Source organism: Heliangelus exortis, chromosome 3 (genome assembly GCF_036169615.1).
Source record: "Heliangelus exortis chromosome 3, bHelExo1.hap1, whole genome shotgun sequence".
Classification (NCBI taxonomy): domain Eukaryota; kingdom Metazoa; phylum Chordata; class Aves; order Apodiformes; family Trochilidae; genus Heliangelus; species Heliangelus exortis.
This window is the reverse complement of record NC_092424.1, coordinates 66024519-66047789: the sequence shown is the minus strand read 5'-3', so window position 1 is coordinate 66047789 and position 23271 is coordinate 66024519. Positions and strand designations below refer to the sequence as shown.

At 42.3% G+C, this 23271-nt stretch overlaps 1 protein-coding gene across 2 annotated transcripts in view; it reads left to right on the top strand.

Moving 5' to 3' along the window:
- Positions 1 to 710: 710 nt before the first annotated feature.
- Positions 711 to 23271, top strand: part of DCBLD1 (discoidin, CUB and LCCL domain containing 1) — a 48793-nt gene continuing 26232 nt past the window's right edge. Inside the window, exons 1-2 of one of the 2 annotated variants that reach the window (XM_071741083.1) lie at positions 711 to 1095; positions 16600 to 16812. In XM_071741083.1, coding sequence (XP_071597184.1) covers positions 843 to 1095; positions 16600 to 16812 — 466 coding nt within the window. In that variant the 5' untranslated portion in view covers positions 711 to 842. The remainder of the gene's footprint in view (positions 1096 to 16599; positions 16813 to 23271) is intronic. The other variant, XM_071741082.1, reaches the window with a different exon arrangement.

Sequence of the window (23271 nt, the reverse complement as noted above, 5' to 3'; positions counted from 1 at the left end):
AGTGTCCTGTGGTTCTTGGCAGCCGTTTCCTTAACCACACACCTGCCAGTGCCACAGGTCCAGAAAACTGCCCAAAAGAACCCTTTAAAAACGAAACCAAGCCAAACCAAAACCCCCTACCATGATCACTCGGCGTAGAACTTCAATGCACAAAAGCCTGCAAGTGTTAAAGATGCATTTTGTCCCCTTGCGCGGAGGTACCACCTCAGGAGCAGGTTCCGGGGACGGGAAGCCCCAACACCACCCTATCCCTGCCGCAGGGGCTGCGTGCCAGCGCCCGCCGGCCCCACTCGTGTGTCCCCCCGTCCCTCCTCGCTGTGGCATAGGGAGAGCAGCCTCGGAATTAGCCTGCAGGGACCAAAATAGTCCTTTTCGCTTAAAAATATGTATGTATGTATGTATGTACGTGTGAGCACATATATGCACATAAATGGCCTGCCAGCTCGGGGCCTCGCAGGAGATGCTTGGGGCTGCACGTGTTTGGGGTAACCTCCCAGCCCCGGTGCAGCCAGGGGAAGCCCCCCGGCCCCGGTGCAGCACCTCCAGAGCAGTGGTGGGTGGGAAAAGCAGCACCCGGGCAGGGGAAGGAAAAAGATGGGACGGGGCGGGGGGACAGAGCCAGCCCCTCGGTCCACGGCAGGAGGAGGAGATACCCCGCGCTGCAGCCCAATGGGAATAGTGGCGCTTCCCTTCCTCCCGTTTCCTTTCTCCACCCCCAGCCCCGGGGCTGGGGAGGCGGGAGGTGGCATCGCTGCAGCCCGGCCACCGGCGGGGCCCGGGGCCAGAGGCAGCCCCGTTCGGCCCCTTCTCCGCCTCCGCAGAAACACCTGCGGGGGGGGAGGATGCCGGGGAGCGACCGCCCCCCTCCGCGGGAGCGCGGGCTGGCCCCCGAGCTGTCCCGGCGAGGAGAAGGAGGAGAAAGAAGAGGAAAGGAAGAGAAAGGAGCAGGAGGGAAGTGGGGAAGTTGTGCTTTGCCCGCCCCGCCGAGAGCCGGAGCCATGGGCATCGGCGGGGGGACGAGGGCCGCCCCCTCGCTGCTGCTCTCGCTGCTGCTCGGAGCCTCGGCCCCGCTCTGGCTACGGGCGGAGAAGCTGGGTGAGTGCGGGGGGCTGGCGGGGAGGGGGTTCGGATCCCCCTTTTTCCCTTTTTAGCCGGGGCGGGGGGGTTCACCCGACGCTGGGGGCGAGCCGTGGGGTGCTTGGAGGGGACCCGCGGTCCTCGCCAGGTTGTTCCGCGGAAGAGGAGCCTGAGCTGCTCTGGGCTGTGTGTAGCTGACCTGGTTAAGCGTCGCCGGGTTTATCCCCGTGTCTGAGTAGCTGCGAGATTAAAGTGGTAACCGGCCTTACCGTAAACGTATACTACGGCTTTCTTAATCCGTCGTTAATTAGGATTTCTATTATTATTATGGTAATTATTTTTAAAGTCAAGGAAGTGGAGGAAAGTTGCCGGCAAGTTGCGGGCAGGAGATGGAGGGCGACCCTTCCTGCTGCCACCGGGGCTCCTGGCTCCGGCCGCACCTCGCCAGCCCCGGCGGCAGCCCGGGACGCGGGGACCGGCGCTCGGCCACCGGCTGCACCTCCTCTGCCCGGGCCTGGGGCTGGCATCCCCTGTCTCACAGCGGGACATAGGCAGGTCTGCTGGCCTGCTGACTCTCTGGGAAAGAGAAAATGCCTTTACTCGTGCTGGGACAAAGCTTAGTGTGAATCTCCAGAGGATCTTGCGAGTCCCTTAGAGATACTGCAGTTTGGTAAAGTGAGGGCCCAGGTACTATTCTCTTTGCCCTGTGCTTTTATGTGGCTCATGGTTAAGCTTCCTGTGTAAATTGCAAGCACAGATGACTTCTGCCGAGCAGTTGCAACCTTATGGCTGTGGCAATGCCTGGCCTGATGCATCCATCTTAGAGGAGTTCGCTGCCAGCTGCTGGTGAAATAGTTAACGCTGGAAATTAACCATCGTAACGAGCTTGACAACGCATTCAGATAAATTAATAGCCCCTGTATTAATGTTCCAACTTGGCTGTAAATTCCAGAACCCGTTGCTGTGTATTAGCATTACATCCGGGCAGTGGTGCAAAGTATGTTTTTTGGCTTATTTGTATCTGGTTTTCCCATAACTCACAATTATGGAAGACTTCTGATAACACATCTCCACGAAAGGGAAAATTTGGTGTGAATTGTGTTGTCTTTCCATTTCTCAGCTTCATGCAGTAACCTTTTTCCTTTGAAGCTTTGCTATTCTGTTCTCATTATGTTTCCCTGTTATGAGACTCCAACTGTGTACTCCCCAAGAAACAAATATGCAGGGGGAAAAAAAATTCTCTCAGTCCCCTCTTTCAATCGGTTTTTTGTTTGTTTCCTCTTTCATCTATGTTTGTCTTGCACATGATGACATCAAAGAGAAAATGATTTGGAGACTTGGAGATATCAAATTTTGCTGGGATTTCTGAGACCTTCAGTGCATGAAGTGACACTAAGCTGCAAATTTGAATCCTATACCTTTTCTGTATTTCCGAATTAATTAGTAAAGGCAATTATGCTGTATTTATATTCAAAGTGTATCTATCATCAAACCAGGAGCATGGAAACAAAGGAATGTTTTAGATGGTTCTCTTTGGAGGTAATTAAAATTTGTAAGATAGCCTGTCCAGTATCCAGAAAGCGAAAAGAGATTTTGACCCCTGTCTTTCCTTTCTCCTCAGGGGGCAGTTGTTCTGTCTGTTTGTTTATTGATATTACCCAATAAATTAGGAGCTAAGTGTTCTAAAGTCACACTGGTGGAAAAAGGAGATAAGGATAAGTGGATACCAACTTCCTGTTACACAAGCTTCTTGACTTGATTTAAAAGTTGTAATGGAGCAGGAGAAGTGACAGAATGAATCAGGCTTGAGTTTCAGCTAATTCCGTATGTTGTCACCACTGGTGTCTCCCACCAGCTGGTTCGAAGAAAGATATGCTGGTTTAAATGTATGGATTTTAAAATATGCATTTTTAAAAATAAAGTGGTACATTTTTTTGGCTTCTCATGCACTGGCTTAATTCATAATATGGTTCTTATCTGAGTGTGTGCAGAGCATGGGTGTCAGCTCTTTTTCTGCTCTTGAAAATACACTAAACTTGTGTTGTCTGAGGTCATCTATTAAACATGGAATTTTGTTGTTCACAGAATGATGATAGGAAAGGCTGAGCATTTAGGGAACTAATGTTAATTAAAACACATTTACAAACTTAGTAGGTCTCACCTGGGGACAAATATCACATCTATGACTGTGCATGAGTAATAAATACCTTTGAGATTATTATAAAAGTTTCTTCTTATCCCTTTTTATTCTGCTGTATGCCAGATTTATCCATTTGTCTGCTATTTCTTTGCTTTTAACTACAAAATATTCCTTGTTCCCTACCTGCCAATTCACACAACCATACCTGACCTGGTAACTCTTTTCAAAATCTCCTTTCAGCTGTTCAAATCCAATGCAGAAGTGAGGCAAACCTAGACACATTATCTTTTATTATCTTCATTGTTTTTTCCTCTTGTCTCATGGAGCAAGACCTTGAACCACACAATAGTGGGCAGCAAATACCTAGATGAGAGTTGGATCTGAGTCTTCTCAGAGTTGTCTTCTATGTTTCTGGCCAGTAGGACTTGAAACTGACCTGGAGGTTGGTTGGTTGTGAGAAGGAAAATGAGGAATGGGGGTTTTACTCTGTTAAAAATGAGATTTAAGCCACTGCTCTTGCTGTAACCCATTTATTTTCTGTTTGAATGAAATGCAGGAATGAAACTTGTCCATGTGGGCTTTGCAGATCAGTATCCAAACACGAACTTTGCTTGCAGTATTTCTGGGTTTGTTGGCATTTGCTCCCAGTGCCCAGTTGGAAGAACTGGGAGGAAGAAGGCTTTTAAACATCTTAAGGCAAGGCTGTCATTCAGTTTGACAACAGCATGTGGAGTAATTGTAAGAGGTTGCTGCAGTTCTCAGGGGCTCAAACAGAACCCCTACTAAGGAATATTTGCATGATCACCTTAATCACTTTGTGTGCCCATTTCCAGGAGACTGAAATACAGATAGATATGAATATTTCTTGTACCCATACTTACACACACCCCCCACACACAGTTTCTGAATATAAACGATTGGTAAATTTTCAGTTTGTTTGCATTTTGTCCTTATGTCTACTTTTCCTTGGCTCCCTCTATCTTGCCTTGTGAATGTTGACTAGAATTGCTAAAGAGGGAGGCAACAGTTTTCTGGTTGCAGTTCATAAGCAATGTGTGTACCCACTGCATGAAAACGGCGATGTTTTCAGTTGCACAGACTTTGCTATAAATAGCTCTAAGCCCTTTATATGTACTTCTCTTTAGGTTATCAGGGGACATATTTCAAAGAAAATCAAAGACAGGGAGGCCACTGGGAGTCACAGTGACAGAGAAGGGAGAAAAAGATGCCTTGGGAAAGTTACTTGCTCATGCACGTAACATGCATGGCTACTGAATCGTATCACATGCAAATTACTTGTTGATTTGCATATGCAAAACCACATTAATTTATATTTATCAAAACTATGCTACCTTTTAGTCCACTGGAGATACATGCGTGGCACAGTAAAAAGCAGGTTGGAAAACACTGATTTTGGGGACGCTTATGCCACTCTATAGAGAGGCCTCAAAGCCATTTTAGGGACCAGAAGTAGAATAGTTTTGAAAGCCCTTCTGATCTAATGTACCATGCTGAGAAGTATGGTCCTGAGTGGTGGTGGGCACTGAAGTCCACAGCATAGACACTGCCATAGTTTTGGGGCTGTCTGTATCGTATTCAGTGATCTCTTGTGGCATGTAGTCATCAACACATGGGTTTGTACCATCTGCTAAGAATAAAACAAGCCAGACAAACATCAAAATATAAACCTTCTGATTGGATTCTGTGGGATGGCATTGGAGCCCAGCTATTTGCAATCAAGTAAGTTAATAGCAACGCATAAGAATGAGCACACAACTTCCCCAAAAGGTTTAATTAGCTTTACAACTGGGAGTAAGAAACTTCAAGCTGGGACAATCTAATAGTGATGCTTAAATGAAAAAGGGTAGTGGTTTGACTAGTTTTAATAGTATACAGATATCTTAATTTTTGCTTTCAGAATAAATTATGAACTATTTAATTAAACAGATATATGTCTGTGAAAAGTTGTGTGAGCTCTAAAGCCACATTTTTGAGGTTGGCTGGATGCTTGCACATAGAGGGCTGCCAGTAGTTATGGTTAGGATTGTTGATCCTGTTTAATTAAGCCTGGGAGCTGAGTGTTATAAGGAGGAAATACTTCTGTCTTTCATTCCCACTCTCCCTGTCTCTTCCTCCAACCAAGATCTGCCTCTCAGGAGCTTCCTTCCAAGATGTGAAAGCTTAGTTTTGTCGTGGGCTGGGACTTTCTCATCCTCCCTGGACAGGCTTTCCGGTCCCAGTGCATCCTTAATATTTCCTTTTTCCCGAGGGAATGGCATTGCTGCCTCCACAGCATCTCTGTGCTGCTTCTCCACGTAGGCAGAGGGAAGGATGAGGGTGTCCATGCTTTGTTCTGCCTTTGCCCATCTCCAAAGAGCTGCAGTAAAGGTGTTTTCAAGTACCATGAACAGGGACAGAAGATGGGGAAAGCAAAGCAGGGCCAGGCTAGAAACCCAAACCTAAGGCCTCCTACAAGACCAAGATCTGTATTTTGAAATTTGGTGTTACACATTTAGGCTTAAGCTTCTACTGTCATTACAATAATGTTCATCAGGCATTTAGTAAAGCTTTAAACGTTGCCTCTTCTCCCAGCTGCTGCAGAAACCTTGTTTTCATCACAGTTTTAATCTGTAATGTTCAAGTTTCTGGCACTTCCACCTCAAATTTTTCAGCAGTATTGGATTTCAGTCTAATGCTTTGACATTAAAGTTGAAGTCATCTTCATGTCATCTTCCAGATGTTCGTATCTACTGAATAAAAATTGTTTATTTGTTTTATTTCAAATTACAAAAACACATGGGGAATTCTGGATGCAATCCCTCATGCTGTACAAAGGCCCATGTGTCCCATCAGAAATCAAAAAAACCTTTTCTTCGTGGTGTAGTAGGAGAGACATCAAAACGTTAGAAATGTAGGTGGGTTTCTTCACCCACCTGAACAGAATGGCTTTGTTACACCCCTGAGTCTTGTTGTTGCAGCTGCAGTAACTGTGCTGGTTGGAGATGTGTGGCTTCTGCCCAAGAACTACTTGGATTTTGTTCTGATGCCACACCAGTTCTGTGCTAGTGGGTTGCTTTGACTTAATAGTAATCTATGCTTCATTTGTAAAATGAGATAGTAATTTTAAAAGTCTGTTTTGTCTTCCAGATATGAAAAAAAAAACCAAAACAACTTGTAAAATGAATTCAAAGCTTTGCTCATCCCCTGCCACTGGGAGATTTTGGCAACAAGGTCACAGCTATTGCCTGAGCTGTTGCCCTCCCTGTTGTCTCAGCTTGCTCCAAAAGTCAGGGGTTTGTATTGTCCCATGTTTCTTGTGTCAGTGTGGCACAGAGGAATTGAAGTTAAAATGCTTGGGAGCCACAGAGCTGAAAGCTTTAAAACAGAATTTCAATAGATAAGCTATAATATGAAGTATTGTGCCATGTGTGACGTGCTTGGGAGATCAGAATTGTTAACATTTTCAGATCCCAGAGGGAGTCAGCACTTGCTGGTCTATTAGTATTTTGTCATAGACATAAGAGACAGAGTTAAGCTCATTGTGGTTAAAACAGATACCTGAGAACAGGCTGATTTTCAACAAGTGCTGCTGCTGCTTTTATTTTGAAAATTAATCTTCCCCACCTTTTAGATGAAATTCAGTATCAAAATAGATTGAATGGCTATACTGAGGTATTATTAATATTTGTATTTTCACTGAGAGTGAAAAATTCTTCAGACCTTTCAGCTGTACCCTGTTTCAAAACTTGAGGACATGACTGTTGGATACTAAAGCTAATAAAAAGCACCAGTCAAAATGGAATTGTGGAGGTTCAGTATAAGTGGTGTATGCCGGGTGTCATAAAACATTCTTTTCTATGTTATTTTCCACTTCTATTTGCAAATACCTTTTATTCAGTCTCATAATAACATGTCACTGAAGGCACAGAAATGATGCTGTGGATCATACACATCACCACAACACACACTATAGTACTTACGTGATGGGATGGCTGTTTTCCTTTCTAATTTTTTTATTTTATTTTGAATATCTGTTACAGCAGCTATATGTAACTGCAATGAACCAGACTGATCATGACATTTTCTGGTTTTTTGAGCCTCTGGGCATGCTGTTCTGGCTAAAACCTTGATGATGAATATCAAGCCAGCTGTTTGTGTGATAATACTGAAAAAAGGCATTGCTTGTGCTAAGTGCTGCAGGTTGGAAGGCTGATGTAGCTTGTTGATGTTATCTTCATCCTAGTTCAGTTAAGTTTTGCTTCCATTTCTGCTGGAGTTGCACGGAGCCACTTGTTATATTGCAATAACCATGGCTGTTTTCCTAGAAGTTAGGTTGACTGAATCAAAAGGTTAAATAGAAAATTGTGTATTGCTAATAAATGGCAATTATTATTTCCATCACAAACCAATTAATTTGCTTCTGAGTTCATTTATACCTCGGGGATAATGAGAGACTTGCATAGTTTGCCTTGAGAAAAGTGGTGTGATTTTTGTTGATCTATCTTTCTAACAAATCACATAATCCATCTAGGTACACAGGCAAAAAGCTGAATGTGATTTTTTTTCAAGGAAGTTGGGGCAGTTTTGATTTCAAGAAAATGGATCATTAGAAACTGTCAGCCTTGCCTGACCTCAGAAGGGAATTACATTTTTTAAAAAGGAGAGTGTTGGTTTCATTCTGTCATCAGCCATTTCCTCTTATCCAAATTAAAGCTATTTTGAAACCTTGCCTTCCCACCTGCTACTGTAACTGAAACAGCTCTGCTTCAGCCTCTCCTTACCCTGATGTCTCTGAATTTCCTGTCCATGTGGGTTTGTCAGTCCTTAGCACTGCTGTGAATATTGCTATTCCTGTGCAACCCAATATTCGAGTCTGGCCCTGAGCTTGCAGCATATGTTTCCCACACAGTCCAAATAGGGTGTATATGATAAGTTAATCTCCAGTAAAGCACAGTGAAGAGAAAAACCTAGGAAAAAAAGCAGATGGAGAAAGTAGAGCAACCGATTTGCATATATATATATATGATCTGTCTCTCAGTCAAGATTATCGTTTCCTACTTTGCCTGAAAAGCCCTTAATAAAATCCAACTGCATGTTTGCCCCGAATTGGCAGAATCAGAGATGCCCTAATGGCACAATGTCCCGCAGCCCAGGGAAAGCCCATTGCTGTGTGGCAGGGGGCTCCATCTCCTGCTGTGGTCTTCCATCCCTGCCACATTGCTGGGATGCTGGGTTCAGAGTGAGACAGGGAAGATGGCCCTGCCTGTGGGATATTTGTTTCCCCTATCCTTTACAGCACTGAAGTTTTACCAGGGTCCTGACATACCCTACTGGTTAGGCTGGTGGAGGACCATGCCTGTCTTCCCATTTTTTTACAGTCCTTCAAGTTTTCTTCCCAGTGTGCAGTTACAAACACTCGGGGAATTAAATTCGCAGTGCCTTCTCAGTACCTCAACACTTGAGGTGTGTAATGTGGACATGCATCTTAAAGTAGGAACACATTTGTTAGAAAAGAAAAAATAAATTTTTCTTCTGCATAAAGGGGATCCTACATTTAAGATTCCTCTGAAAATTCTATAAATGTGTAGCTCCATTCTTGGTTTTGTTTCCAAAACCACATAGGCTAATAAAATGCTGGGGTGGTCAATCACAGCAGTATGCTGCCTTCATAAAAGAAAAACATTGACAAATAATAAATGCTGCTATGGAGGGAATGAAATGAAAAACATAAAATAAAATAAAATAAAAAAAGAAAAAACCAAATATTTTTTGTTGCAGCAGTTAAAAAGGCATAGAAGTTTTCTCACACCCCCAAGCTGAAGACTGCTGTATTTAGAGAGCTGAAAAGAGAATTCCAGGGATGAAACCTGCTTCTCTGGAAGACTACGTTTGGGTATACTGCCTAAGGCCTTGAAGCAGTGACTAAAACACACTTATTTTTAACATGTACTCTGGTACCGTCTGTCTTTCACAGATTGTTATGGAACCAGACAGGGATCCTGAAAAGCAGAGGCAAAGCTAGTTTGCTAGTATCTGCATATTTAATAGAAGCAAATCAAGAAAACTCTATGATGCTATTTACATTTTTGTGTAAACCTTGTCCCTTATGTGTTGCAGGATCTTGTTCTTTAAAGAAAGCAGCAACTTCGTTATCCTATGTTCTCATAAATAATTCATAGGAAAGGGACTACCAAGCTCTAGCTGCTGTTCTCTCCTTTTGGCACTGTGATTTCTACAGTAATCTGAAACATCTTGTGGTTTTGTGTAAGTGTGGCCTGGTAGTGTAAGCTCCATTGCGACACAAGTCCCTAAGATATGTACGCAGATGAGAAAGTTATTTGATTGAGCAGCAAAATTAATTAGGTGATTAATTTTGTTGAAACTGGAAGAGTCTCAGTATGTGAGTTTCTGGTTTACGATTGTGTTAGTGTAAGTCAGACTTACTTTATTACTTGTTGAGGCTGCAAACATGAATGCTGAATGTATGGTTTCCTCTTCAGCAAACCATGGCTTCTTGTTGATGGAAGAAGTTGCTGATAGATTTCTGATTTCTTTTGACGTCTTACCAAAATAAATAAAACCTCAACTCTTGCTAGGTTTTTTCTTTGCTTGCTTCTGGAGTTGTGAAGACTGACCAGGTTGTTCATGACAATCCAGCAAAGTCACTTCCATGTAGGTCAGAACAGCTGTAAAGATTTCCCTGGCTACTGGTATATGGCTAGGCCTGCAGTTCCTAAAGAAACTCTTTAAGTTTGAAAAATGAGAGTATTGCTTTAAGCTACTTTGCTCAATAGGGCACTTAGGATGATTGTCAGGGTTGTTTTTTTTCCTATATTTGGTGATGATGATCTACCTGGTTACAAAAAATCTGTGTATAAGTCTGAGGTAGAGCATCTCCTGAGGCTGGCTGTAGGGAACAACCTGATTGCATCTGGGCGAATGGTGGGAATTTGTGATTTATGGAACCACTGCGGAAACAATTTGAGATCATTCCTTTCTCATTGCCTTCTCATTCCTACTTTAAGTGGGACATTACAGTAAATAATGTCTGTGAGGAGGAGGGAAAAACAGTGATTTGTTTGGCCTCCTTCTCCTTTTGCATCCCTTTGAAGCTGGTAAGTAAATAATTTGGGCAATGAAATCAGCATTCCACAATGTTCCTTTGTTTCTCTTGCTGCTCTACCTTCCCTTCCTGTTCTCAGCCCTTCTGCCATCCACTTCTTGGTTAGCTTGGGCAGCAAAATGGGTGTCCTGAGGAACTCCTGCAGCACCAAGGTTCAAATGGTTCCTGAGAACCTAATGGAGTCAAACAAATTAAAATGCAATTTAAAGAAAAGTTTTACATAGTATTTCTTTTTCCTTTTGCAGTAGGGCATATTGCAAAGTGGGAGATTTCTTCCCTTGAAAAGCTATTAATAATAACTTAAAGACCTTGGAAGATTGCAGTCACTGTTTTTCCAGATGAATATAGACTTGCCTTAATTTTCAGGGCTTTCTTTCATTATTTGAAAATAGTCTTTCAGTGTCCACAAAATACTGTGAAAAATGCAAAGCTGGATTTCTGAAAATAAATCAAAAAATTAAAATGCTTTGGATTTGCATGCCTCTTTAACATGCAGAGTTTGGCCAGCTTTTCAGCTGGTGTGAGCGGCATCTGCCCTGAAATCAATGGTTTGTGAAATTGCTAAATGTGTGGTCACCTCCCATGACTCCCATGGCTCTGGGCCCCAGTGCTGTGGAAGAGCTGGGTGGAGGACCAGGGGTCCTTGCCCACCCAGTGATACCTTGGGCTTATGATGTTACACTTCATTTTTGTTACCTGCTTGAGTCCACTGCCAGGAAAAGCATAGAAATCTGACATATTCATCATTCTCTGGAAAAGTGACCAGTTTAGGACCTGGTAGTAGGGGGGGTCTTGCTCTTCCATTATAATGGTGCCAGAAGGAGCTGATGCTCTTGAGCCAGGTTTTTTGGCAGAGGTTATAGATGAAGTGTTTAACTCTGGATTTCACTCCATCACCTCAGAAAGCACCAAAGGTACGAACTTGTTCCTATTTGCAGCATGCACAATTCTGTTAGTGATGAGGGTCAGAGTAAAGCCAACAAACAACAACCTATGTTGTTGCTAAAGGGTAATCAAACAACCTGAACAACCATAAACAATCTAACGTGTCATCAGCCCACACCAGTGGATTTGGATGGCATCTGGGAAAAAAAAAACACCTTGTTTTTTCGCTGGTCTTTTCACCTGACCCACATGAACAGGGAGAGCACAGCTTTGACTGGAAAGATTTGATTTTTTGTTCAGATACTTATCTGTTCTCATGCATAATTTGATCTTCTTTCAAACACAGGCACAAGACTCCTTCTTGACTCAGTTATTACTGTATCTTTTAATAAGCTGGAGATATTACCTCAGGGAAAGCAACGTGGTAGATGAATCTCATTTCTCCTCATGGGGATTCTCATCAGAGCTTGCAAAGCCATACCCTCAATTCAGTGGTGTTTTCTTCACTTTGGCTGCATCTGTTCACAGCCGTGGAGCTTTGGAAAACACAAATTTTTGGCTGAATCAAAAATTCAGGTTTAAAAACTCAGTTTTCTGCTCTCTCAAGGGAAGGAGGAGTGGGAAGGAAAAAGGACAGGCTGGAATCCCCTCACTGGCTCTGCACCTTGGCTTCTGGGTGAGCGGGGAGGATGCACCTTGTCCCAAGCACCACCATGAAGCTGGGCATCCAAAGGGATGTCAGACTGGGAGAGAAGAGGCAGAGGGAGTCTTTGTGGGTCTTTGTCCTGGCGGGAAGAGACCAGCAGCCAAGAGTTGGCAAGCAGTTGGAGTCTGTAGCCACAGAGAATGAGAGAGAAATGCTGGTGCTCAATGGAGTTCGTGCAGCCAGGTGGAAGAGGGTAGGGAGCTGCTGTCTGTGTGCACAAGCACGCTGAGGTATAACATGTATTTAGCACTGGAGGGAATCCAAGTCCATTATTAATTGCTTAGCGAGGGTGAATCAGAAGGATGAAAAAGGCAGCTGTTAGCTGCCAGGATAGTCTAGCAGTGCTTCTGAAAACACACTTTGATATCATGCTATGTAACTGTTTTGTAGTTGGCGGTATAAACATGTTTTGTGAAAGGTGCAGCACATGGAAAGTTTTTATAGCAGTTATTTAAAAACCTGTATCCCCTTTCTTACCTCAGAGGGTGATATGCTGAGTGCTTGCACGAAGGTGCTGCACACATCCAGTCACGCATATCAGCAAGGGGTGGAAAAGCCTGGGGAGTGCAGGAGTAAGAGGCCAGGGCTCAGCTTGTGTGCTGGGCTTGGGAAGAGATGGGAGAAAAGAATCAGCCCAACCAGATGAGTTTGGATGGCAGGAGGGCATCTCAAAGAACCAGCACTGTTTTCAGAGATCTCTAATTCTGCTGCTTCTGGGACTACCATAATTTTCCTAAAGCTTACAGTGTCCATCAGGGGCTGTGTCCAGGGCAGCTCACGATGTGGGGTTGGAGCTTATCAATGCAGGCATTGATTTTATTACCTACATTCTTCCTGGGGCGGTTAGATCCTGGAGAGGTCCCTCCTGCCCATGAACCAACAAGTGTGGTCAGACCCAGCCCGGAGGCAGCTTGCTTGGAGATACTCTTTCACTTCGTTCCCTCAAGCATCCATCCTGCATGCTTCTGAGGATGGGAAATGGTGCTACCCATCTTGCACCATCTCCCACCCCTTCCACAGGGCCATGCACTGGTGTCCTCTGGAAGAGTCTTAGGTTTGTTTTTTCTGCTCTTGGTGAACACCGTATGAGAGAGGGCAAGGTGCAAGCCGTGCCCCTGTTGCTGGGCCAGAAGGTGCTGGTTGTGGTTCTCACTTCTTGGGGAATTATTTCCCCAGTCTGCCACAGCAGGCTATTTTTATCTGTGGTAAGCAGCCATAATTCCAGCAGTGCCTGATCTTGGGTACAACCTGAGTGCAGGCCAGCGGGTGGGTGCTTGCGATCCAGAGACCACAATCTTGATCTTGATTCAAATGCCCATGGGAACTCGGCTTACAAACCGTGTTTGATGTGCTTTTAGTAACTCCTGGTGCTAACAAAAGACTTTATTAAATCTAAGTGTGTTTATGCTCTTTCTGGCTTCTGAATAACATGCTCAGATAGTTTGCTCTGCTCCCATCCAGTGAAAAGGGATGAAAACCTGGTTGTCTGGGGCAAGGCTGACAACTTCTTGCCAAATGGAGTGATAGAGAGCAGTTCGCAGAAGTATGTAAAGGGAAAATTCAGTGTTAGCAAGAAGACATGCATCAAACTGAGTAGCTGAATACCCATACTTCCACCCAGTGGATTGGTGCCTATAGAAAGGAGTGTGACAAGAGGTAGTTAACAGTTTTAATAAGGAAAAGCAGTTGTGTTTTAAGGTCAGGTTATCTGAGGTTTGGCCAATACCTTTCTACTGCAAATCAGAACTTCATGTGGAAAAGTACAAAACTAGTGATAGTGCTATTCACATTTTTCATCTGAAATTGTGAATGGTGCAGTTATATTTATGTTTCTTTTATGCATTTATTCATGAAATCTCTCTTTGAATGAACTGTCAGATCCTAAATTTTAATATACTTTTTCTCTATACCTTCAGACTCCTTCTCTAGGATGCTTTCTCCAGCAAATTTCAGTGTAAGATATTTCCTTGCTCTGGTAATCTTGCTGAGTAACTCAAAACTTAGAGCTGTGGTCAGGCTTCTCTAGAAGAAGTAATAGTTACTGGGACTTGAGATGACTTTTTGGACATTCCTGTGGCAAACAAACTTTTGTCATGCCTTTTCCTTTGAGGCAGGCAGGCAGAAGAAAATCAGCAAGGGACATTACACGTACAGGATAATGTTGTCCTTACCTCTCATCAACTGGAGTGTTTGAATGGCTATACTACACCAGTGAAAAGCAGGAAAATAACATTTATGCTTTCTTAGCAAAAAAAAAAAAACAAACAAAAGATGCTCCGGTGCTAATATGATTCACTGCTAGTATGATAACACTCACTCAAAGGCAGATTTTAAAAAAAGTTGTTTCCCTGGGAACAACACCTTGTATAACCTCAACAGGAGAGGATGGCAGGCTGAGGTCTGTGGTGCAGTTTTGTCTGTACACTTCCTGCATAAATATAGTGCTCTGTGACCTGGGCAGTTGTCAGGGTCTTACCATGTCTTTTCAGCTTTTTGAGAGGAGTTTTGTACCACGAAGGATCCTTGGGATTGTACCAAAATGCCACAGGCAAAGACCTAGCCCAGGGAGGTGAAGACTATGTGAACACTCAACTTTCATTTTAAGGACTTCACCACCATGATATCTTGTGGTTGTGTTTTTCCTTTGTTTTCCCTTTCCCAACAAGGATAAGATGTAAACCGAACTCCAGTTTTATTTTATTTTGTTTTCATCATCCCAGCTAAAGGAAGAGCTTACAGTTGAAAACATGCAGTTTAAATTAAAGGCTACAGGCAGGGGTTTTTTACTACACAGCATTTGGCTACATATGCAGCAAGCTTGTCCTGTATCCCACTGGAAGTGATCTAGTTCTACACTGCCTGGACCTCTGTGCACCCCTCTCTGGGTTTAGAAAATTGCTAGCTCATGTATTGTACTTCTCCTTATGTTTTTGTTCCTGATGCATAAGGTTTCTTTTGAAAAGATGATTTCCTCAAGCAGTTTGCCGTTCATCTGTGGTATATTCCTATGCATTCTGGAATCAGTAGAGCTTGGATAACAAACTTGAGCAAAAGATTATTTTTTTTATGGGTGTGAACCAGGAGATCTGATAAAACATTATTAATATATTTTATGGTGATATGATTTTGGATCTATGCCTCCTATTTGCCTCTATTCCAAGCGTGAACCTGTGACAAAGTAAAATAGCAGGCAACAAAGCTACTAATAATTACAAAGCTTCAAAATAAATGGCGTTGCTTATGAAAAAGCAGGTGAGTGAGTTGGATGCAATGGCAGTGTAATAACATAGTAGCAAGCCAAAATTTGCTAGCTTGAAGCTTATCTTTGCGCAGCATGACACTTTCCCCCTGACCCTGATATGGCACGGTTTGTTATCAGCTCTTTGTTTCTAGTTGTTCACCTTTAAATAATCTTATCAAATCTTAATTTTGTTCCTCCTAGTGATGGTGGAAGTAGTTCAGAAAGTAATTAAATAAGCAGACCAAAAAAGTTTAACCAAAATATCCCCAAAAGTAGAATTTTGACAAGTTAAAGTAAACATTGTGGATTCCCAGCTCTGCAGGACTCTTTTTTTTATGGATAGTTACAGGACTAACTTCAGTTTCACAGTGATAAAGGCGTTATCCGTTATCTTATCAAGGAGTTATCTTATACAAGACTCCTAAATAAAGAGTACCAATGCACTAACTGACCTAGAACTGAGGACAGCCAATTACATCCATATCCATATGGCATTACTTCCACTATTGTAACAGTTTCCATTATTTGGAAGATTCGGCAGAATAAAATGGCTTAAGCACAACATAGAAATTTTAATTTACTAGTACACTTTTCAGTGGTTCACAAAAATTTCTTCCTTTAGTAGTCAAGGTCTCTTGTTTTATACCTGCTTCCTTCCCCTCCATGAATGCTTCCTGTTTTGCATCTCAGTCCCCACATTCCCTCATGTATTTCCATGCACCTTTTCCTGTTGTCACATGCTCTGCTGCAGCTGCTCCTCAGATGGCTCTCCACCAAGGAAAGGCTCCAATGCCAAGCTGGCTCCTACTCAGCACCATGAAAAACCCCTTGAGCAAGGAGGCAGCAGCACTTACAGCTCTGGGTGTGCTGCAGTGAAGTGGCCTGAGTAGCACTAGCACTGCACATCTCATTTGTGAAGCTTCTCTTGCACCTTTGCTTTATTCTCTGAGCTTTTTTTGTTGTGCAAATGGCACAAGAAACCCAACAGGAAAGTACAATGAGTCGGGTCTGTGATAGCAATTAGTTAAATTATGTTTGTGATTGCGTGGATGATTCAGTTACCCTCTCTCCAACAGAGAGAAAACTGTTTAAGGAAGGATCATATTTATTACTTGTGGAATTGCATCTTCAGGGCTTCACTAGGGTTGGGCTGTAAAACAGAAAGCCAGAAAGACTGTTTGTACAGGGCTATCAAACACATCTTAGTTCATAAGTGTTTCCAACTCCCCTTTCTACTGCTTCACAGGAGAAATATGACTGTTTTTTTAGTTACCTATGTTGCAACAACAGCATAACTGAAGTGGAGTACTACAAAATACTTTTTTAAAAGGTGGAAGTGCACAGGAGACATCATTATGAGGCCAGTATTTTCTTACACAATTTTTACTGAGGAATTTTTTTTCTCTTCCTTATTTCTTCTCCTTCAGGGGATGGATGTGGGCACACAGTGATGTACCAAGACAGCGGGACCCTGGCATCCAAGAACTATCCTGGGACATACCCAAACTACACTCTTTGTGAAAAGAAAATCCAAGTGCCTCCAGGAAAACGTCTGATCTTAAAAATTGGAGACCTGGATATTGAATCACAGAAATGCGAATCCAGCTACCTTACCATCCAGAGCTCTTCAACATTGCATGGTATGTAAAAGATAAAGCAATAGTTGATGTGTGAACTGGTAAAAGACAAATCAGCAAAATGCAAGAAGTGTCATCCACTGGGGCTTCTGCCCAGCTCTGACACATCCATCCCCAAGGCTCTGCCCTCAGCACTGTGGAGCTGTGCTATCACAGCTTTGGCACAGCATGTGCGTGGAATGTCAACCTTGTACCCTTCTAAGATAGGGGAAGAACTAGCTCAGAAAACAGAGATGAGCTGAGAAATTGGAGTCAATGACCCTGCATGTCTCTGTTTCCTAGGCAGTTCAGGACTCAGAGAGGAGTTATCCTGTATTATTGCTAGCTGGTAGTCACTCATAATCTTTGCTAATGTATAGGCTTTAATCCTTGCGGGTATTAAATGAGTACATGCAGTCTGCACTCTTGTAAGGGATTTGCACAGGAAGGTATGTGAGTAATATGCTATAGCTGTGCACTTAAAACAATCATAACAACAACAGCATCCTCCCCAGGGAGAGCCTGAGGCCTTCCTCAAATCTGTTTGTCCAAGCAGTTGTTGCTGAAACTTTTGATCTGCTCTTCCTGGAAGAGTCAAACTGTTGCACCTTTTTTTTCAGAAGTCTGATTTAAATTCAGGGGTCCAAAGAGTTCTGCAATACAGAAATAAACTCACAAATCGACAGTTCATAAATTTTTGACCACTGGGAGTGGGCTGTAGCCCTTCAGTCATCTCAGGCTGAATGTGCTGTACTGAACTTAGCAAATAGGATGGATTCAATGGGAAAAGATGATGAAGAGATGAGTTATACAGAGCCTGCGCAGGTTTTCCAGGTCGTCCAGCTCACTGGTTGGCTCAGTCAAGTGTGTGGCTCTCCTAAGATGAGAATTCAAAAAAATTATCTTACTAGTAAGAAGGGATGTTTGCCTTTCATCCATGAGCACAATAGGGCTATCACTCCTCTGGTAAGACAAGATCAAGTGAGATTAGCTCAAAAATTAAAGGAAGGGTAATTATTGTTCTTATGGGGGAGCCATTTTAAAAGAGCCTTCACTGAGAGTGGGCCGTGAAATGTTGATATCTAAACCTCATGAAGAGCTTGATTTGAGGCATAAAGAATGTTTCTATTCATGTGTGCTAGGATTATTTTATCATTTTAGAACTATAAGTAATGAGTTCTGTTTCCCTGAAGCAGTCTGTCTGTACTTGAAATTAAGAGATAGGTGTTTAGTATAACATCACCATTTCTTTGTGTAATTTTTATTGGTGCTGTCTTGAAATTTCTAATCAAAGGCTTTTCTAGGAAACAAGGATAAATGAATATATTGTTTTCTGAAGTGAAAAATGAAGCTTAGATGTTGATTGAAATTCTGTCTCCTTACACATCAGCTTGAAGACATCTCCACATCATTCAGTCCTGTAATTTTTCAACATGTGAACACAAATACTTGTGTGCTGTTCAATCAAATCCATATAACAAATTACTTTAAAGTATTCCCACACCCACTTTCAGACCTGATTAGTAATTTCTGATGCATGTGGACTGCAATTTGCATCCTCAGTAACAAACTGCACAATTAGCAGATTTTGCTCATATCTGATTAAACAAGTTTTATAGCTTAGGCATACATGCCATCTGTAATGGTTTTTGTGGTCTGCAGCTCACTGTATATTCTCCCACCAGCACAAGTACAGAGTCTCTGCTCTACATTCGGGTAAATCTGTGCAGAACAACAGTGTTGAAATAGTGCTATATGCATAAATTTATTACCTCACTTGTGTTTTAAAAGACACAGGAATTCATAGATAGGATTAGAGATTATGTAAATCAGAAGTTCCAATAATTTTGTTGTAGCTCTGGGGTTTGAAATGCATTTGTTTAAGTAAAAGAAGCTCTATCAGTGGGCACAGCTAAGTGCATTCTGACTGTTGAGTGTCCTTTTTGGCAGCTATTTCTGAGCCCAGATCTCCTTTACAACACACCCCTCTTCATGAACATAGGCAGGTCAACATATTCCCTTTGGCCAAGAAGATACTGAACTTTGCCAACAAAATTCTTTCATAGGATGATGGAGAGTTGAAAGGATTTTGCAGGCATTGGAAACATCTGAGCAATTAAAAATTAACCTTTGCCTGTTTTCTGTATTTGTCCTGGATTTAAAAAGAAAAAAAATCTAAGAAGCCAAGTGTGAAAGCTGGCAGTATGACTATTACTCATGTTTCAAATTAGCTGAGCAGGCTATAAGAGGTCTGCAATTGTAAGACAATAAGATCCAAAGGGCAATATGTTTTAAATACCATGATGATCTCTTCAACTCGACAGAAAATGAGAGTGAATGTCAGTATGCATGTGAATGTCTACTGAGGAGTATAACTGAAGCTTAGAAAATGGGTCAGAGGCAAAACACTGTTATGCACATAAACATAAAATCAGTGCAAGCAAGTCTCCAGATGACAAAGTATTGTTTTCTCTTCAGATTTCTCCCAGGTGTTGTCTTTACATTTAACTGTGAGTCATTCATCATTGTAACCTTCTTCTAGGATTCATGCAATAGAGCAAGGAGTAACTTATGTTTAGGGCATTTATGCTCCATGCAGTAAGAGGAAACTGTTATATACAAATGACTGGATTCATTGATTTATCTTAGCCTAGTATTGTTTTCTTAATTTTTTATAAGTCAGTAACTATGGATTAGATCACTTTACGTCCAAATTCTATTTAAGTTCAGGGCATCAAACTGGCCAAGTGCAAGGTTCTGAACCTGAGTCAAGGCAATCCCATGCACAAATGCGTGTTGGGGGGAGAAAGGATTGAAGTCAGTCCTGAGGAGAAGGGTTTGGGAGTGATGGTGGACTAGAAGCTTAACATGAGCTGTCAATGTATGCCTGCAGCCCGGGAAACCAACCATGTCCTGGGCTGCACCAAAAGAATTGTAGCCAGCCTGTCAAGGGAGGTGATTTCCTCCCTCTGCTCTTGTGAGACTCCACCTCGAATACTGTGTCCAGTTCTGGAGTCCCCAACATAAGAAAGACACAGAACTCCTTGAGCATGTCTAGAGAAGAGCCACAGAAATTATCAGAGGGATGGAGCACCTCCCTTTTGAAGAGTGGCTGAGGAAGTTGGGGTTGTTCAACCTGGGGAAGAGGAGGCTCTGGAATGGCCTTGTAGCAGCTTTCCAATATCTGAAGGGGCCTAAAAGAAAGCTGAGCTAGGACTTTTTGCACAGGTGTGTAGTGAGAGGACAAGGGGCAATGGTTTAAAAGTTGAAGAGAGGAAATATGGGTTAGATAGTAGGGAGAAATTCTTTACTATGAGGATGCTGAAACACTGGAACAGGCTGCCCAGGGAAGTTGTGAATGTCCCCTCCCTGGAAGTGCTCAAGGCCAGGTTGGATGAGGCTTTGAGCAACCTGACCTAGTGGGAGGTGTCCCTGCACATACAGGGGGGTTGAAACTAGAGGATCTTTAAGGTCCCTTCCAACCCCAACCATTCTATAGTTCTATAATTCCTCAAATTTTGTAGTATTGTGTGTGCCAGTTTACTGAAGCCTCCCTGCTCAACTGGGACACAAATACGGCATTACAGTTCTTCTCACCTTTGATACTTCTCAGTTTTGGTGAATGCAGCTATTGTATTTAGATTTCTCCAATATTGCTATCAAAAGATGGTCATTAAAAAATCTCAATAAAGCTCTAAAACTGGAGACATAAAGTGGCTGAACTCTATAAGTCTGGGTTATTACTTTGTACACGATTTTTTTTCAATGTTCACTGTACAAAGAAACCTACTGCAAGCCTTTTCTTTTTTCTTTTTTTTTTTAATTTTCAAACTGTTAGCTTTGTATCTAGACTGTATTATGAAAATATTAATCAGCAGTCAGCAAAGGCAGTGTAACAGCAGTTTTGGTGAAACTGAGTCACCTCTGACAAACCTTTAAATATTAGCACAGCTTTGCACATGTTGTCTCTAGGAGAATTAAATAGAAGATCATGTTCTGTTTCAAAGGCACAGCTTTGCACTGGATAAAAATACGGGGTGGAGGAGGGGGGTAGATTGTGCCACAAAAGGATTCTAGAATAAAAATTACTATGAAGCATGACCTCACAGTGTAGAAAAGGTGCACCCCTTACTGAAATGCTTTTCTTCTCAAGTTAATTGCATTATCTGAGCATATTAAAAATACTGAGCTCCGAATAAGAGCTTCTTATTTTTTAATTAGTTAAAGGGATATGTGAAAACGAGATTAACCATGTGGTCCCTGTAGTTATCAAGAAACAAAATTTCACTCCTCATTAAGGTGTAACATAAATGTTCTAAAAGTTCAACAGGACCTGCTTTTAGTAAGCTTCTTTTCATGTCTGTATCTGATTTCTGTACCTCTTTTGGCCCTTTTTTCTTGCTTTTTACCCACATCTTTCTCCAACTAATAGCTTAGTATTTTTTTGCTTAACATTGTGAGATGATCATCAGTCTTGACTGTAGAGAAAAGATAAGTACCTACTTACTTCTCCATTCACTTGCAGTCAGTAGGAGGTTGATGTGTTCCTCTGGGGTGGATGTCAGATCTGCTGAGTGACTAGTAATAATTTGGAGAGTAAGTGCAGTTAACTTGTTCTTTGCATAATTTTCAGCCAGTAACTAGCATGAAATAGAGAAATTACTGAAAGTGCTTTCTCCTCCCTGTACCCTGTCGCTAAGGGTTGTTAAACAAATTGAGCATTTACTGATGTGTGAGGATCTGATGGCTGTGGAGACAGCATGTGAGCATGTGTGTGTGTGTACACACGTGTGTGTGCATGTGTGCACATGTGTGTGGGGGGGAGAACCAAGCACCTTCAGATACCTCTTACCATTATGATTTGAGGGGACTCATCAAACCGGTGTTTCCTTACTGTATATTGTAGTGAATATCTTGCTTGACTAAAGGGTGTGCCCAGATTTCTTTTTCACCCCTCGAAGGAAACTTGTTATTTCAGTATTGTTTCTGGTATTTCAGGAAATCCAGTGAAATGCCCAGACAAGTTCTCACTGAAGATCAGGTTGAGCAGTTTCTTAACTGTCAGAACTCTTTTGAGAATTGGTTTTCGCTTGAGTGGTTACAGTATCCTGACCTTTCAACTGTGGACAGACATGCATCAGAATGTCTGGATTTGGTGTTATCAAGTGAACTCTTTTTTCCTCTTAGCTGCATAAAGTGTATTGTGTATTTTTCTGTCTTTTTTGTTAAAGAGCTATATCTCTTTCTAATGATTTCTAGCTGCTGTTGTGCTTCTGTCTTTGGCTGAAACCACAGACATTAGAAGAGGGAGAATCTCACCTGAGGTCAAGCAGGCAGACCTACAGATGGTGCTTGTGGCCCAGTCCCTCCCTTTTAAAACTGCTAGTTACTTCTCCAGCCTGACTGTACTTGGATGCCTTTTTTTTTCCTTTATTGCAGTCTTTGGCAGCCCTTTGGCAACACTGACTAAAAGTTATATCTGTTTTTTCTAAAATGAGAAATTCTTACCACTCAGACTCATGAAAGACTGTGTTGCACAGTGTTAGGTGTTGAATAACCAGCCTGTCTCATCCTGACTAACAAATGTGACTACTCTGTCAACTCAGTATTAAACACCACCTTCCCCATGGCCTGCAAAGATGGGCACAGAGCAGCACCTTTCTTATCCTGGTCCATCCTTGCAAAATGATGTGCATGGTAGGGTTTGAGCAAAGAAGAGGTCTCTCTCCTCTACTCCTTTCTTCCTTGGTAGGGGACGGGGAATAGTTACTGCTTATGGAAGTGGAGCATGTGTGAACGTGGGATGGAGATGAATTTCAAGAATGCAGATGTTTTCATACAACAGATCCTTGATGGTTTCATGAGTTGTTTCTGGAAGACTTGCACCCTGGCTTAATTTTTTGTTCTGAACTGAAGTAAGCATAATCCACGTTCATCATATACCCAGCTACTGAGGCACTTCAAAATTTGAGAAAAGTCTACTAAACATCAGGATCACAATTTAAAACACTGTTTTCTCCAAACAGACTTTTTAGTAAATTATAATCCTGGAGAGGCAGATCCATGGGATCATTGCTATGCATTGCTTGCCAGGCATCCCTTACTCTGCAAGACTAACGCTAAAGAAAAGGGAGAAGATTCCCCATAGAAGAGGGGATGTTTCAAATTGGTATCTAAACCAGGATTCTTAAAGATCTCTGCAGATGTCAAACTGCAGACTTTAAATGAAGCTGAAGAGTTTGAAAGGAGACTGAAGCAGACAGACAACAGCTAAAGAAGGACAGAATTATTTTTAAAAGGAAGTAAGAGCCTTAGAGAAAAGGTGGAAAGTATTAAGAACTACAGAAACAAACAGCATGTAGGCATTGTCAGCTGCTGGGAGAGAAGAGTCCTATAGGCACAGCACTTCGTAAGGGAAGTTGGAAAAATAAAGGAGCATAATTCAACAAAGCAATCTCTGGAAATATGCCAGAGCCTGGTTGA